Source organism: Poromitra crassiceps (assembly GCF_964638095.1).
Source record: "Poromitra crassiceps genome assembly, chromosome: 9".
Lineage (NCBI taxonomy): Eukaryota > Metazoa > Chordata > Actinopteri > Beryciformes > Melamphaidae > Poromitra > Poromitra crassiceps.
This window is the reverse complement of record NC_139630.1, coordinates 11,495,520-11,513,014: the sequence shown is the minus strand read 5'-3', so window position 1 is coordinate 11,513,014 and position 17,495 is coordinate 11,495,520. Positions and strand designations below refer to the sequence as shown.

General features: G+C 45.9%; 1 protein-coding gene across 2 annotated transcripts in view; it reads right to left on the bottom strand.

Moving 5' to 3' along the window:
* The window catches only part of cdc42bpb (CDC42 binding protein kinase beta (DMPK-like)), a 95,043-nt gene that overhangs the window by 55,273 nt on the left and 22,275 nt on the right, over window positions 1–17,495 (bottom strand). For both annotated transcript variants that reach the window (XM_083643607.1, XM_083643608.1), the window contains exons 3-7: window positions 10,098–10,181; window positions 7,983–8,078; window positions 6,955–7,103; window positions 4,241–4,334; window positions 3,778–3,978 (exon numbers count right to left, since the gene is read on the bottom strand). In XM_083643607.1, the coding sequence (XP_083499733.1) occupies window positions 3,778–3,978; window positions 4,241–4,334; window positions 6,955–7,103; window positions 7,983–8,078; window positions 10,098–10,181 (624 nt within the window). The remainder of the gene's footprint in view (window positions 1–3,777; window positions 3,979–4,240; window positions 4,335–6,954; window positions 7,104–7,982; window positions 8,079–10,097; window positions 10,182–17,495) is intronic.

Here is a 17,495-nt window from a genome sequence, read left to right as displayed (position 1 = left end):
GCACCTGAACGCTACATGCAAGATACTCATGAATAAGTGTCCAATAAATGTTCATGTCATTCTGGCCAATACTTCTGTTATAGCATTTCAGTCTGGAATATGGAATATCTTTCAATAATCTATGATTTAGCTGCTAAATTGTCAAATACCGCCATCTGCTCGCTACCCAGGCACTTATGTATGTACTTAACCTAACTAACTTAACCAAACTAACTATCCGGTGTGCACAACATTGTCAGCCTAAACTCCGGCTGACACCCCAAAAACCTACAATCCACTACAGAAAAATGTATATTGTTTGTTTATTAACTGGCCCCTCGCCTTCTAACATTTCACGAAAGTGGCAAAGCAAGTTGAGTATCCCTGACCTATAGGGAGAAATTTAGTTTGTCATTGTAAACCCACAGCACAGTAATGATGACATGTTCTTCATAGATCTAGCCTTTTAATTTTGCTCTTAAGCTTTCTCAAAGTACACCAAATTCATGCATTTTACTTTCAAATGTTAAAAAGAAATCTCGCGGGGGGGCATGTCCCCCACCACAAATACTCAAAATCCTGTGGGAAACACTGGAGTTGGATCCAAACTAGGGTTGCCAACCGTCCCTTAAAAAACGGAATCGTCGCCTATTTGTAAACAAAAAGACGTGTTCCGTATTGAACTGATACGGGACGCGCTTTGTCCCGTATTGGAGAAACACGCAGTGCAAAGAAAAGAGTGAAGGGCTATTTGTATTGAGCGAGTTAAACCCTGCAGCCGCCGCTGCTGCTGCTCTGCCCCTCACCCTGTCTGGGGTGTCATCATGTTACGTTCAACTACCCTAGATTGCGCCTCTCTCATTCTGTTTGTTGTGAGTCACGACCAATCAAGCGCTGTCAGCGTTGCTAGATTCAACTAAACTCTGAAGACAGCACATTGAGTAGGCTATTTACATTGTACCTATACAAATGTAGCATGCCATTTGTTTTTGTTGTGTTCAGACGATTTCAGTTGAAATCTGAAATGTTTTTGCACTAATGATTTAAACTTTCATAGCAGGTTTGCTGTGTTCAAAAGAATAGCCTATGTAGCCTAACGTTGCCGTTTGCACTGTTAAAAGAATATGGAATAAGTAGGCCTACATGCAAATGTGAAGTAGGCTATTTTGACCTATATCAAAATACTGTTTGCACTAGCCTACTGTTTGTTTTTTAATACAGCTGTTTTATTAAGAATGAGAAACTTTTGTTTTGCAACGCCCAAATACAATTCTTGGATGATAATCTAGGAATAGGCAATGCGCAAAAGTGTTTGCTTGTGTTAATAATAATAATAATGTGTAAATGGTTGAAGCTGAAGCAATTGCAGTTATGCGATTGTTATATTTAAGTCCACTACCAGCACCCCCCCCCCGTTCCTTATTTCCATTTCAAGAAGTTGGCAACCCTGATCCGAACCCTGCGTCAAGTCAAAGCAGGCCCAGCGCTGGCTGGTGGGACTGTTGCTGCAGTGTGTGGCTTATGAATGGCGCCCTACAGTTGAAAACAAAGCCTCTGCTATATTTGTACTTTTTTCACCAAACACTCAACATGACAGCGGGGGTGGATTTTTTTTTTTATTAAGTTGTAGCCTATTGGCAACATCACTTAAAGTCGAGCTGAACCCAAGAATGACTTTTCTTTTCTTTTAGTTCAAATACCTGGGTATGCAGTGCACCTATTTAATAATGTATGCAAAACAAATCACAACAATCTAATTTCTTTAGTTTTTCACACTTTTTCACATCAAAAGTTCGTTTTTCAAGATTTCATTGATAACAGTAATTTACAGTTTGCTGACGTCACCCTGTACTATCAAATTTCTACCCCATTTCAACCAATCATATCACGACACGCAGCTGTCAATCAAATCTTCATTTCTGGATAATTTTCTCTTCCAAATGAAGTCGAAAATGGCGCCTAGTGCCTGTCATCTGGCAGAATTCCTATCCCATAAACTAACTACTAACTTGGCCAATTGTTAGAAACATGGATAAAAAACAAAAACTATAATCTCTAAGAATGCAAAGAAATGTAACTGGCTCGTTAAAACGCGCATTCCAGGGATATCGTATCGTTATAGCAGCGATAATGGCGCGCGCATCCGAGAGCTTGGTTGTCAGGGGTCGCACTTCGGAGATTCCAGGCCGACGTGCTGCACTCTCCGCTCGGCAACACGAAGGCAGCTGGCTGCCTGCGGCTCGCTGAGCTCCACTCAGCCACTCAGCCTCCCGTCAAAAGGCTGTTCCCGAGGGGAGCGCCACAACACACTGAATCCCACTCGATTTGGAGGCGGAACACGCCAGGATTGGCCAAAGCCCAATCCAGTCCCCAGAATTGTCAAATAAAATCATCGACATGATACTATGACCCGCCTCTCAACCTGTCATCTTAGACAAACTATGTTTTCAGTCTGAAACAGACTCATTATGCACGTGACGAACAGGTTCAGTTCGACTTTAAGCTATATGTTAGGGCTGCTGCGATTTGCGATCAAATCGTAAATTGACGATTGAAGGCAGTGATCGCCAACTGGCTTTTCTACAGCGATATTTAAGGCGATTTGAACTAATTCTTTATCATAAGACGTTATAAAATAATCTCTAGAAGCTGCGCCCTACTGTACACTTAAGAGATGTTTCTGGTAGAGCTGTTAATCAGCGCGAGTGAGGGGCGGAACGCTGTGCGAGTGAGGGGGGAACGCCGTGCATGACGTTATAAAAATAATCTCTAGAAGCTGCGCCCTACTGTACACGAGATGTTTCTATTAGAGTGAGGGGGAAACCATCTGCTCTCTACGTCTCTCTCTCCAGTTTCCTTGCAGCACTGTCAAGTCAGCCAGAATGTAAAAGTATGTCTTCCACCACGGGCTTTAAGTTTCACGTTAACCCTAATATAACACAGACAGACAGACAGCAGACAGACACAGACAGACAGCAGACAGACACACAGACAGACAGGCAGCAGGCAGACAGCAGACAGACACAGACAGACAGACAGACAGACAGCAGACAGACACACACAGACACACACAAACAGACACACACACAGACCGACAGACAGACAGACAGACACACAGACAGACAGCAGACACACAGACAAATACAGACAGACAGCAGGCAGACAGACAAACACACAGACAGAAGGCAGACAGCAGAAAGACAGATAGACACACAGACTGACAGACACACAAACACACAAACAGACAGACAACACAAACAGACAGACACACAAACAGACAGACAGACACACAAACAGACAGCAGACAGACACACAAACAGACAGACACAGACACACAGACAGACAGACACACAAACAGACAGACAGACACACAGACAGACAGACAGACAGACACACAAACAGACAGACAGACACACAAACAGACAGACAGCAGACAGACACACACACAGACAGACAGACACACACACAAACAGACAGCAGACAGACAGACAGCAGACAAACACACAAACAGACAGACACACAAACAGACAGACAGACACACAAACAGACAGACACACAAACAGACAGACACAGACAGACACACAAACAGACAGACAGCAGACAGACAGACAGCAGACAGACACACAAACAGACAGACAGACACACAAACAGACAGACACAGACAGACACACAGACAGACAGCAGACAGACAGACAGACAGCAGACAGACAAACAGACAGACAGCAGACAGACAAACAGACAGACAGCAGACAGACACACAAACAGACAGACAGACAGCAGACAGACACACAAACGGACCTCGTGGTTCATGATCTTGCCGTAGGTCTCGACCAGTGACTCGGCGTAGAAAGGCGTCTCTCCATACAGCATCTCGTAGGTGCACACGCCCAGAGACCACCAGTCACACTCGGGCCCGTATCGGCCCATCCCGTCCTCCATGGCCTGCAGGATCTCTGGGGAGATGTAGTCTGGAGTGCCCACCGCCACCGACGACTGCACCTGCAGGGGGCAGCAGAGAGAGACGAGAGTTTCAGACTTGAACTTGAGTCGCATACACCGTGACTTGAGGCTTGACTTGAGACTCGTCCTCAGATTGAGTTAAGGTCAACTAAACCCCCAAGTCTGAGCTTAAAGCCCCCTCTAGTGTATGTTGTGTGTGTGTGTGTGTGTGTGTGTGTGTGTGCGTGTGTGTGTGTGTGCGTGTGTGTGTGTGTGTGTGTGCGACTGTGCGTGTGTGTGTGTGTGTGTGCGTGTGTCTCACCGTGCCGTCCTCCATCATACGGAGGCAGGATCCGAAGTCGGCCAGGCGGATGTGACCGTTGACGTCCAACAACACGTTGTCTGGTTTGATGTCTCTGCAACACACACACACACACACACACACACACACACGTCGCTGTTAAAGCTCAAATTTGTCTCTTTTAGATAGAAATTAACGTCCGTTACATTCAAACATAACCAGTTCCCACTTCCCACAATGTTGATGAACCCAGCTCCACATAACTCTCTCTGTATGCCACAAACCAGAGTTTTCTCTAGACAGCAGTGCTGTCGGTGGAGACATTCCCACACTGGCCTGGAGCATGGTCACCAGAGACTCCCGCGGTTAGCCCTGTGCTAACTGGAATGGGGATAACCAATTTCATCGCGCGGCTCTTCTGGACTTTCCAAATGTTATCGGACCGAACGGATCAAATTCTGATCGTTTCGCAGCGGTTGTGTGATGCTCAAAAACAATGTTTACAGCCAAGACAGTAGCGACGGAGCAGGCTACGGCTAGGCGCTGGGACAGGCTACGGCTAGGCTATGAGTGCTGCATTCACGTGCTGCTCGGATGGTCCCACTCCTCGAGTTGGGAAGTCGTTCTACCTCGGTGTGTTCATGAGCTTTTAAGCCGTAATGTGGAAACAACGCGAGACGCTGCAAAGAAGATGTGTTGTATGTTATTGCTCAGAGTGTTTAAAGGAACACGCCACCAATTTTCAATGTTGATTGATTTTGCACATAATCTCACACATATCCGAAAAGTGTCAACCGTTTTGCAGACAATCATTTAGTTTGACAGTTATTGAGAATTGATTTGAGTAAAGTTGTGGACCAGTGATGGAATTTCTGCATGAATGACATCACTGGTCCACAACTTTACTCAAAGCAACTCTCAACAACTGTCAAACTAAATGATTGTCTGCAAAACGGTTGACACTTTTCGGATATGTGTGAGATTCTGTGCAAAATAAATCAGCATTGAAAATCGGTGGAGTGTCCCTTTAAACAACACGTTGGAGCGGTTTAAGGTTCTTGCGTGACAACAAAGAGCAAAGGAAGCAGTCGAAAGTCATTTTGCCGACACCACATGAAGGCAGCATGAAGCACGCACTCTCACTGCCAGAAGGGGGAGACAAAAGTTACACACTACAGCTTTAAAACCTGTCAGTCTGCCTGAGTGAGTGTGTGTATGGCCCACACACAGTGTCCTCTGTTGTGCCAACATTGGACACACTGCACACACACACACACACACACACACACACACACACACACACACACACACACACACACACACACACACACACACACACACGGTGGGGTGAAGACTAACAGACTGTAAACAGCCTGTCAGAGGAGAGAGAAGATATACACCTCCAGCTCGTTCGCTCCTGTCCTGCCCGTCTCATTCTGTGTCTCTGTGTCTCTCTCCTCTTCCTCTAGGTCAGCCATTCCCAACCTGTGGTCCAGGCCCCACTGGTGGCCTTCGAAGGTATTGCAAATGGACCGGCAAATCATTTGCAAAACATTGCAATCTTCGTGACATTTTTTTTAAATTATGTGTAAGAATGCATTTCTCCATTGTTGAATGATAGTTATTTAATTTGCAATCGATTATTTGTTAATTAGCCTATTGCAGACAGCCGCTCGCTGATCATTTCTGTGTGGTGCTGATGGGACGGCTCTTTTTATCGTTAAGATCAAAATACAAAGTGCTCTGAGAATTTGAACACGTTATTTGGCCTGCGTAGCGTTCGTGGTCGGATGTGGGCCACCAACATTTTTGAGATGTTCAAGTGGGCCATGAGTCAGAGGAGGAAACACTGATCTGAGGTGAGGAAGAGGAGGCAGCTGGGCCGGACTGTGGTTTGTGGACAGGAAGGAAGCGGAGCTGGCTGGACAGGAAAGAACTACATTTCCCAGAGGACACTGCTGCCAGGAAGAGCCCGCTTCCTCCCAGCTAGTCCACTTACTTTCACGCACGCACCTTCTCTCTCTCTCTCTCTCTCTCTCTCTCTCTCTCTCTCTCTCTCTCTCTCTCTCTCTCTCTCTCTCTCTCTCTCTCTCTCTCTCTCTCTCTCTCTCTCTCTCTCTCTCTCTCTCTCTCTCTCTCTCTCTCTCTCTCTCTCTCTCTGTAGGAACTGGTGACTCTCTGCTGTGTCTGTTGTATAAATAAGAAGGTTTTTAAAGTGGAGGAACAAACAGGAAGTCTGGTCCTCCCAGTCATTCCTGGGAGCGTTCCTTCAAGCCTTATCCAAGGACTCGAGTCAAGTCAGATTTGATTGAAAGTCTCAACATGCTTCACATTATTAAAGGGGCCCTATTGTGCATTTCTTCATTCTGTATCATATATACGCTGTTACGATCTTGGATGGTCATATTAAACGTGGACTAAGCTTCAAATAAATAGGTGAAAGTTTGAAACCCCTCCCCCCGCCCATGAAATCCCGTACACGAGATGGCACGGGATTTGCGCGAGAGCCACGGGTCTAGCTGACGTAGATGGTCCTTGTTGCCTTGCCAAAGTGGCTGTCAGACTGGGACTTGGCTAGCACACCCCCCAGTAGTCTCATGGAATAACGGATTCAGGACCGCAGAAACAAGGAGACGAAATGTCTATGGAGAAAATGAGTGGGGAATTCTCTTTCCGGGGCTGGAGACGTTCAGCTCTATAGGACCCAGTGGAACGGCAGAGCAGCAGGTACGCACCTGTGGACGTAGTGGTGCTGGTGGATGGAGTGGATGGCCAGAACCATCTCAGCTACGTAGAACTTGGCCATGTCTTCTGGAAGACGGTCCTCAAACTTACTGAGCAGAGTCAGCAAGTCTCCGCCCACATAGTAATCCATCACCAGGTACTGAAGAAACACATTACATTCATATTCATATTAATATCAGTGTTTCCCCTAACATTCTACAGGCCTGGCGGGTCCGCCAGGCAGAAATTTCTTTTTTTTCTTTTTTGATTTCCCCCCCTGCTCTCCCCAAAATTTCAATCAACCTTTATGGCATATTATTACAATACAACAATACTGGTGTTGACAGTAATAGAAGGTGCCAAATCATTCAAAACAAGCATTTTGCTTTTAGGAGCATTGTGCCAGCGTGCAGCGCTGTTCCAAAACGTGTCAACGTGTGTTGTTGCCTGGGAAACGCACATCCCATAATACAACTGTTCGCATCGCATCCCATAATAGTATGATGATACTTGGGATGCCATTGCGAACATAGATGCGAATAGGTTAGCTAAAAGTTTAGAGTCGCCAGCGATGGCCCGCACCGTTCGGGGTACGTTTCGAAATCCCTCCAGGCCTGAAAGATTTTCTAGGGGAAACACTGAATATGATTATCATAATAATCCATCACCATGTACTGTATAGAAAAATATAATATAATAATAACTAGAGGACACTCGGTAGAGTGCATACATCCAGCAAGCTTTCTACACATTCTTATGGTATTATGTGAATCTGTTTGGAATTTACGCACCTTTTTATGATTGGCCATGGTCATTACCACGCCCACTAGCCAAAAGGGGGTGTGGTCATCACTTCTAAGTTAATCACTTCTAACTTACTCACTTCTAAGTTAATCACTTCTAAGTTAATCACTTCTAACATGATCTGATTTTCTACAAAGTTCTGTGCAAATCCACTCAGAACTTTTTACTAGGTATTACTAGGTATTTACTAGGTAATAATAATAGTAATAGTAATAGTATTAGTAGTAGCACTAACCAGAAAGTTGTCGTCCTGGAAGGCGTAGTGTAAGGTTGTGATCCACTGACTGTCTCCGTTCACCAGAACGTTCCTCTCTTCGCGGAAACACGCCGTCTGCACACAGAGCATGCAAACGTCATGACAAGCACAATGTAGAAGAACACGCCAACATCATGAGAAGCACAATATATAGTAGGCTGGAACACGCTACCGTCATGGCAAAAAGGATCTACATGTTCACCAGTATTGGACGCTGTTCTGTGTCCTCAGAAACAGTCAGAACAGTGGAAAGTGCGCCTAGAGAAGCTAGCAGCACTGTGGCCTCTGTCAGGTCCTCATATCTGGGGTGGGGCAGAACGACAGGGTAACACTTTACAATAAGGGTACATTAATTAAGGGTTAGTTAAAGCTTAATTAACAGTTAACTAATGTGTCTGGTAATGATTTACTTATGGTGTTGATATCAACGACCCCCTAATACGGCCAGAGACCCCCACTTTACCTACATCTGATAATAAATGTATCGTTCGATGTGATTTTGCCCCAAATTCCATGACTGTCTGTACTATAGGACAGGTAGAGAGAATAATAGAACAACTAGAATGACCGCAACGCGAATATCTGCCTCTGCCAACAAGTAAGCAGTTGACATCCATGTCTGTCAAGACTTTTGAGCCAAATGAGCTATCTACCTCTATGTGTTCTATTTTTACTGTTATGCGCATTGTATATGTAGTATCTTGCTAATAGTAAGTATCATTTTTTGTCACGTATCTTGATTGTTTAGACATTAGGATTTTCCTTTAATTGCTGTATTTGATATGTACTGTGTGCACACAGGACTCTGTGTGCCCAGGGACTACAATGCAAATTAGCTTTTAGCTATCTCTGGTGCAATATATTTATTGTGTACTGTCCCTGCTACAATAAAGATAAAGATAAATGTGAAGAAATTCTGTCAAGGCGTTAATGAGATATTGCGTTAACGAGCTTGGAAATGGCGTTCGTGAGGTCACAGTGACCTTGACCTTTGACCACCAAAATGTAAGCAGTTCATCTTTGAGTCCAAGTGGACCCTTGCGCCAAATTTGAAGAAATTCTGTCAAGGCGTTCCTGAGATATCACATTAACAAGCGTGAAACGGGCAGTCGTGACAGTGACCTTGAACTTTGACCTTTGATCACCAAAATCTAATCAGTTCATCCTTGAGTCCAAATGGACGTTTGAGACAAATCTGATGAAATTCCATGAAGGCGTTCCTGAGATATTGCGCTAACGAGCATGAAAGGAGCGGTCGTGAGGTCACAGTGACCTTGACCTTTGACCGCCAAAATCAAATCAGTTCATCCTCGAGTCCAAGTCGACGTTTGGGCCAAATTGGAAGAAATTCCGTCAAGGCATCCTCAGATATCACCTTAACAAGCTTGGAAATGGCGTTCCGTGAGGTCACAGTGACCTTGAACTTTGACCCCCCAAAATGTACCAATCAGTTCATCTTTGAGTCCAAGTGCACGTTTGAGGCAAATTTGATGAAATTCTGTCAAGGATATCGCGTTAACGAAGGCATGAAGTCACTGAGGTTAAGGTTCGAGCAAGCTTAAGATCACGGCTGTTAATTAAGAGTTAGTTAATGCTTATCAAGCATTAATAACAATTAATTCATGTACACTTATTGTAAAGTGTTACCAATGTCAGTCAGACTGACTGTCACAGGTTCAAACCCCACAGCGGGACGTCCCGTGGCCCAAGGGGTGACAGGCAGCCCCTACACACCACCTCGTGTGTAGATGCTGCTGCCCATTTATTTTCTATTGGAGATGTCGTTCATCGCCTTGCAAAGCATGCTGGGATACCTAGCGGTGGAGGACGACAGCGACGAGAGGAGGGGCCAATTTGAAATCGACCAATTTAAGACTGAAAGACAGCCAATCAAGCTGCAGCAGCAAGTCGAGCAGTTACGCGAATACATGTGAATGCTGTGATGTGTAGGGCCCGTGAGGCTCAGACCATGTGACCAGGACCAGTTTTCCCTCTCAACAGAACCTGGTCCTGACATGACACCAAGAGGAGGTTATATCATGTCACTCCAGAACCTCAACCTGCACTAGAACCAGACATGAAGAACATGCTGACCTCGGCTCTCTTCAGCATCTCCCACTTGTTGAGGATCTTCATGGCGTAAACTCTCTCCGTGTGCTTCATCTTCACGACGGCAACCTGAGAGAGACAGACAGAGACAACGTCACCACGGCAACCTGAGACACATACAGAGACAACGTCACCATAGCAACCTGAGAGAGACAGACAGAGACAACGTCACCACGGCAACCTGAGACACATATAGGGATGGGTACCAAACTCGGTACTTTTACAGGCACCGACCGAAAGGGGGCGGTACTACCGAGTATCAGTTCACATGAAATGAAACGGTACCTCATTTCGGTACTTGAACGCATCTGAGTAATAGAAGAGAGTGGGTAAATTAGAAATTCCGACGGAACCTTAAGGCAACACGTGAGAGCGCGTTACGTCAGTACGTCACACACCTGAAACATCAACAAACAGGACCAGCCGAAAAATGTGGCTACACTTTACCAAGATAGACTCAGACAACACTGGTTGCAACATTTGTGATGTGAATTTCAAAGCTGGCCAGGGAAACAGCTCAAACTTGAGGAAGCATGGTCAAACACAAGATATATTTAGCTAAATGCTGAAGACTGTAACGTCTTAGATAGGCTGAGGGTGAATGAAGCAGATACCGCACCGGAGCTAACGTTAGCAGCACCTCCTCAGCTGTAACGTTGAGAGAGGCATCGACTTCTACAACATCAAGTAACGTTATTTAATTAGCTAGCGTTGGCTGGATAAGTTGTTTCACTGCCGTTGTGGTTGTTAGATAACGGGGCTTTTCACTGTCTTCACGACTGCAAAACAGAGATCGCTAACGTTACTCTTGCTGCAGTAATTGTCAAGGGTATTTCCTCAGCCTTCATAGTAGCTATCAACATGAAATAAAAAGCATTTGAGAGCTTAAACCCGTGGCTTTTTATTTGGAAGGGATACATTTGCCATAAGCTTTAACATTTCTTAAAATGCGTTAGAATAGATAGAATAGAATTAAAGATAAAAAATTGTTTTAATGAACATTAGGGCAAATATAATACGAAAAGCCAAAGGGTTAAGCTCTCAAATGCTTTTTATTTTATGTTTCTATGTGCTACAGAGTCTGAGATATGAAGGCTTTAGTGAATACCGACCGCTCTCTCTGAGAAGTTTGGACTTTTTTCTTTTTACAACTGCAATTTTTTTTGTTATTAGAGCATGTAAAGTACCGAAAATGGTACCGTTTTGGGTACCGTACCGAATTCCAGGTACCGGTATCGGTTCAAATGTGAACGGTACCCATCCGTAGTCACATACAGAGACAACATCACCATAGCAACCTGAGAGAGACAGACAGAGACAACATCACTATGGCGACCTGAGAGAGACAGACAGAGACGTCACTATGGCAACCTGAGAGACAAAGACAGAGACAACATCACCATGACAACCTGGAGACAGACAGGGAGAGATAGACTGACAGAGAGAGATAGACAGGCAGACAGACAGACAGACAGACAGACAGACAGACAGACAGACAGGGGTATCTCCTCCCTCTGTCCTGGTTTACTTTACAGGCAGTAGTTATTCTCTCCTGGGAGCTGAACTGCTTCCAGACCCAACCAGGCCAAACCAGGCTAGTCAGTTACTTGTGTGGTGTAGTGTTGGTGTTAGTTCAGCTTGGTTTGGTGTGGTTTGTAATGTATGTTGGTGTTAGTTCAGCTTGGTTTGGTGTGGTTTGTAATGTATGACGACGGTCATGAAGTGCAAAACACACCGAACTTGTAAATCAAACAAAAGAGAAACCATGACAACAAATCACAATGGAAAAAATTCAATGTTGCTTTTTGCTCTTCACGGCCACCATAGGAGGTGTGGCGAGTGTTGCTAGGTGTGTGTGTGTGTGTGTGTGTGTGTGGGGGGGTGTGTGTGTGTATACATTAGCCAAATACCAGAGAAGAGGCGTGTCAGAACCACACCTGACTGCTGCCTCAGGGGGCACGCACGCACACACACACACACACACACACACACACACATTAGCAGTTTCTCAATATCTTCGTGGGCAGGCGGCAGGATGTGTCCTTCCTAGTCACGTCGTCACATTGAAAGAGCAAACATTTTGGAACAGGCTAGCGAGTGTGCGTGTGTGTGTGTGTGTGTGTGTGCGTGTGTGCGTGTGTGTGGAACAGGCTAGCGAGTGTGCGTGACTGCGTCATGGTCCCACCGTCACTTCAAAACACAACAAAGGAAGTTGACAGAGCTAGCTAGCTAGTTAGGTAGCAGGCCAGCTAACAAACTTAGAGTTTGGGGGGTTTTATAAACATAGGCTATAATATTATAGGCTGTGTGTGGTAGTTGAAACATAGTTTCAAGTTGACGTTTATTTATGTTTGTAGTTGAAACAAAAACATAAATACTCTATTCACCTTATTCACCACGCCCACTTTTTCTCTCTTCCGCGTTCAACGCAAACGTATTTGTTCTTCCGGTTCAGTGCTAGTTGCCTTCGGTGGCTAATATTAGCCACTAGTTAGTTATGTTATATGGCAGTAAAATGCCACTGAATGACCAAATTGATATAACTTTTAACCATTTCGAGTAACACTGTTTCCATACGGATCACCAGCGTTAGTTTGTTGTTTATAACGTGGCTATATTCATAACGTTTCTATCTCAGATGCGTTATTTCGAATCGCACATAGGTTACGCTAAAACGCACATAGGTTACGCCTCGAATCGCACGCAACCTATGTGGGTTTCAGGACGCAACTGCCTCGACTCCACTAACGTCATCTTTAGAGCACAATATTCCTGGAATGCAAGTTTAACTAAACAGTTACATGTCCTCTGCATTCTACATAAAATTAAGATATTACGGGTTGTTTTATTTTGTATGTTACATACGTATTGGCCAAGATATGTTAGTTTATGGGGGAGTAATTTTGCCACTTTAGGAGCGGAGTGTGCGCGGCCATTTTGCCTGCGGGGTTTTTGGCAAGTCAAAACGGAAATACTATTACGAAATGACGTAATGCGGAAGCGTCCATGTGTGGGCAAAGAATAAGGTGAATAGGCTACATACAGTACAACACAAATGGCTGTTATTTACCCTTTGTCGCCACCTGGTGAGTAAATATATATGTAACTAAAACCATTCAAATTGACAACCGGTCCGCAACTTTTTTTCCCCATGTATGTACCGGTCCTAGGCACAAAAAAGGTTGGGAACCCCTGCTCTAGCCAATCAGCGACCCGCCTCGTAGTTGACATCGCAACCGGCCAATCTGGAACGCAGCTGGCAAAACGGTAATGGCTGCCTCCGTGAGTTCCGTGAAATGTGAGTTCATGTGACTGGCTGCTTGACCAGGCTCATTTAAAAGGGTTTCATTTGACGTCGCTGTACATGCGTGCGGGAATTTGCCAGCATTGGAATTGACGAAATTATGCGCGACACCCGCAATCCCGCGCAGAATTTTGGGCCCTGCAACCACTTTTAAAAGTTAGTGTTGAGCCCTGGACCACCATCTACTCTAAAGCCGTTTTTCACACATGCGCTTTATACCGGGAAATGACCAGAAAGTGGTCTATGCCTTTCATGTGTGAAAATTGTTTTCCGGGATAAGCGCGACCCCGTCATCGCGGACATTTCACCAGTTCGTAGGTTGTCAGAAGAGCGGTATGTCTGCTTCATGTGTGGGCGTGCAGGTTTCCCCCCTCCTCCCCTCTCTGCTCTCTCTGGCCAGTCCTTCAGTCAGCAGCCCGACACACAGGACACAGCGAAAATGGCAGCGGCTTCTAGTCTGAAGCTGCCCAACGTTTGTTGAGAAAGCAAATGCACGAAGCGAAATGTGGAAGTATTTTGCTTACTTACGCTGCTGACAGCGAAGGCAAGCCCGGACACATCAAACGAAGCCAGTCTGTAAAAAGTGCTTCAACGCGACGCAGGTGAACGGATAAACATCGAACCAGCCAGGCTATTTCTCTCAGACACGGATCCCAACTTCTTCAAATATTTCAGTTCAAAGACTGGTTAGCGAATGTGAAGGATACAACATACATGCCCTCTTAAGTCAAACGAGTGTGATTTATTGTGTGACAAGCAAACTTATTTCACCATGGGAGTTTTGCAGGGAGATAGTCTGACAAGCAAGAAGTAATACACTGATGATGGATAAGTACCTCATACAACCCCACGTCTGAACTATCATTTTAAAGCTAGACTGTCCGACTGTTGTCAAGGACTTCGTTACCCAGAATGCCCATGTGCTGAGGTCAGTGAACCTTCACTATCCTGCCTGCTGTACCAGGAGACACACACACACGCACGCACACATGCAAGCACACACACACACACACACACACACACACACGCACACACACACGCACGCACACACACACACACCTCAAAGTGTGACCTCATTAGGAAAACAAACCTCTCTCTCTCTCTCTCCTTATTTAGACAGATGTAAGCCTGACCTGATTCTGAGCCAGGGGGAACACACACACACACACACACACACACACACACACACACACACACACACACACACACACACACACACACACACACCACAGACACGTGTCTTGCTCAAGGGCACTTCAGCAGCCGAAGGTGTGTATACAGTGCAGGCCCAGTCTTGCAGGGTAGTGGGTGCATTGGGTACTGCAATGTTGCATCCAGGCAGCAAGCTCGGGCACGGGCAGAGGAACTCGCGGAAGCGATATTGAAAGCTGTAGTTCCTCAAATGGCCTACCTGAGGCTGGCTCCAAAAGGGAGTCAATCCCCATAGATCCCCACGTTAACATGCCCGTCTTTACAGCAGAAAATACACATGTTTACAGCCTTTCACCTTTCATAACAACTGTACGGGGGGTGAATTTTGATAGGTGAATGACAGGTCGTCTGTCCAGTGATCGCGCAGCTGGCCGATCACGGACCAATAGCAGGCGAAGATGCGGCTCTGGGAAACCCCCCGTCCCGTGCAAGCTCTGCAAGAACGCCAAGATGGCCACGGTCACACTAGGCTTCAAAACTGGGACTCTGTCCATATTCTTTTGACGGTCTATGGTTGCATTTAATATTGCCATATACAGGATGTTCAGAGGGGTGTTGGGTGTTGAGGGAGGGGAGGGGAGGTCCTGACTCAGAGGGGCGGGGCCAGTGAATGATTGACAGGAGATGATTGACAGGATCAAAGAGCATTCCCTCATCTGAGTTACTGATTGACAGACAGGAGGCTGGAGAGGATTTACAAGCTGTCATCCGAGTTGGACTGTTCAATGCATTTTAAAAAAAAGTCTGGAACTCCCCCCCGCCCGATATCGAGGTGTCCTGAATACAGCCCGACTGATATTGATTTAGGCCGCAAAAGTCCATTTACACGGAGTGATGTGTCCTCCATTCAAAATAACTGCAGCCAAAAGTCTGTTAGGCTACACAGAGTGATGTGTCCTCCATTCAAAATAACTGCAGCCAAAAGTCTGTTAGGCTACACAGAGTGATGTGTCCTCCATTCAAAATAACTGCAACCAAAAGTCTGTTAGGCTACACGGAGTGATGTGACCTCCATTCAAAATAACTGCAGCCAAAAGTCTGTTAGGCTACACAGAGTGATGTGTCCTCCATTCAAAATAACTGCAACCAAAAGTCTGTTAGGCTACACAGAGTGATGTGACCTCCATTCAAAATAACTGCAGCCAAAAGTCTGTTAGGCTACACAGAGTGATGTGTCCTCCATTCAAAATAACTGCAACCAAAAGTCTGTTAGGCTACACAGAGTGATGTGACCTCCATTCAAAATAACTGCAGCCAAAAGTCTGTTAGGCTACACAGAGTGATGTGTCCTCCATTCAAAATAACTGCAACCAAAAGTCTGTTAGGCTACACAGAGTGATAGGTCCTCCATTCAAAATAACTGCAGCCAAAAGTCTGTTAGGCTACACAGAGTGATGTGTCCTCCATTCAAAATAACTGCAACCAAAAGTCTGTTAGGCTACACAGAGTGATGTGACCTCCATTCAAAATAACTGCAGCCAAAAGTCTGTTAGGCTACACAGAGTGATGTGTCCTCCATTCAAAATAACTGCAACCAAAAGTCTGTTAGGCTACACAGAGTGATGTGTCCTCCATTCAAAATAACTGCAACCAAAAGTCTGTTAGGCTACACAGAGTGATGTGTCCTCCATTCAAAATAACTGCAACCAAAAGTCTGTTAGGCTACACAGAGTGATGTGACCTCCATTCAAAATAACTGCAGCCAAAAGTCTGTTAGGCTACACGGAGTGATGTGTCCTCCATTCAAAATAACTGCAACCAAAAGTCTGTTAGGCTACACAGAGTGATGTGACCTCCATTCAAAATAACTGCAGCCAAAAGTCTGTTAGGCTACACAGAGTGATAGGTCCTCCATTCAAAATAACTGCAGCCAAAAGTCTGTTAGACTACACAGAGTGATGTGTCCTCCATTCAAAATAACTGCAGCCAAAAGTCTGTTAGGCTACACAGAGTGATAGGTCCTCCATTCAAAATAACTGCAGCCAAAAGTCTGTTAGGCTACACAGAGTGATAGGTCCTCGGATATCAGTGAATCCCCTCCTCTAAAATCACTATCGGTCTGAATTATCCCATATCGGTCAGGCTCTAGTCTTGAATGCAGCAACAGACAGGAGGCTGGAGAGACAGACAGACAGGAGGCTAGAGAGACAGACAGACAGGAGGCTGGAGAGACAGACAGACAGGAGGCTGGAGAGACAGACAGACAGGAGGCTGGAGAGACAGACAGACAGGAGGCTGGAGAGACAGACAGACAGGAGGCTGGAGAGACAGACAGACAGGAGGCTGGAGAGACAGACAGACAGGAGGCTGGAGAGACAGACAGACAGGAGGCTGGAGAGACAGACAGACAGGAGGCTGGAGAGACAGACAGACAGGAGGCTGGAGAGACAGACAGACAGACAGACAGACAGACAGGAGGCTGGAGAGACAGAGACAGGAGGCTGGAGAGACAGAGACAGGAGGCTGGAGAGACAGAGACAGGAGGCTGGAGAGACAGACAGACAGGAGGCTGGAGAGACAGACAGGAGGCTGGAGAGACAGAGACAGGAGGCTGGAGAGACAGAGACAGGAGGCTGGAGAGACAGAGACAGGAGGCTGGAGAGACAGAGACAGGAGGCTGGAGAGACAGACAGACAGGAGGCTGGAGAGACAGACAGGCAGGAGGCTGGAGAGACAGACAGACAGGAGGCTGGAGAGACAGACAGACAGGAGGCTGGAGAGACAGACAGACAGGAGGCTGGAGAGACAGACAGACAGGAGGCTGGAGAGACAGACAGGAGGCTAGAGAGACAGACAGGAGGCTGGAGAGACAGACAGGAGGCTAGAGAGACAGACAGGAGGCTAGAGAGACAGACAGGAGGCTAGAG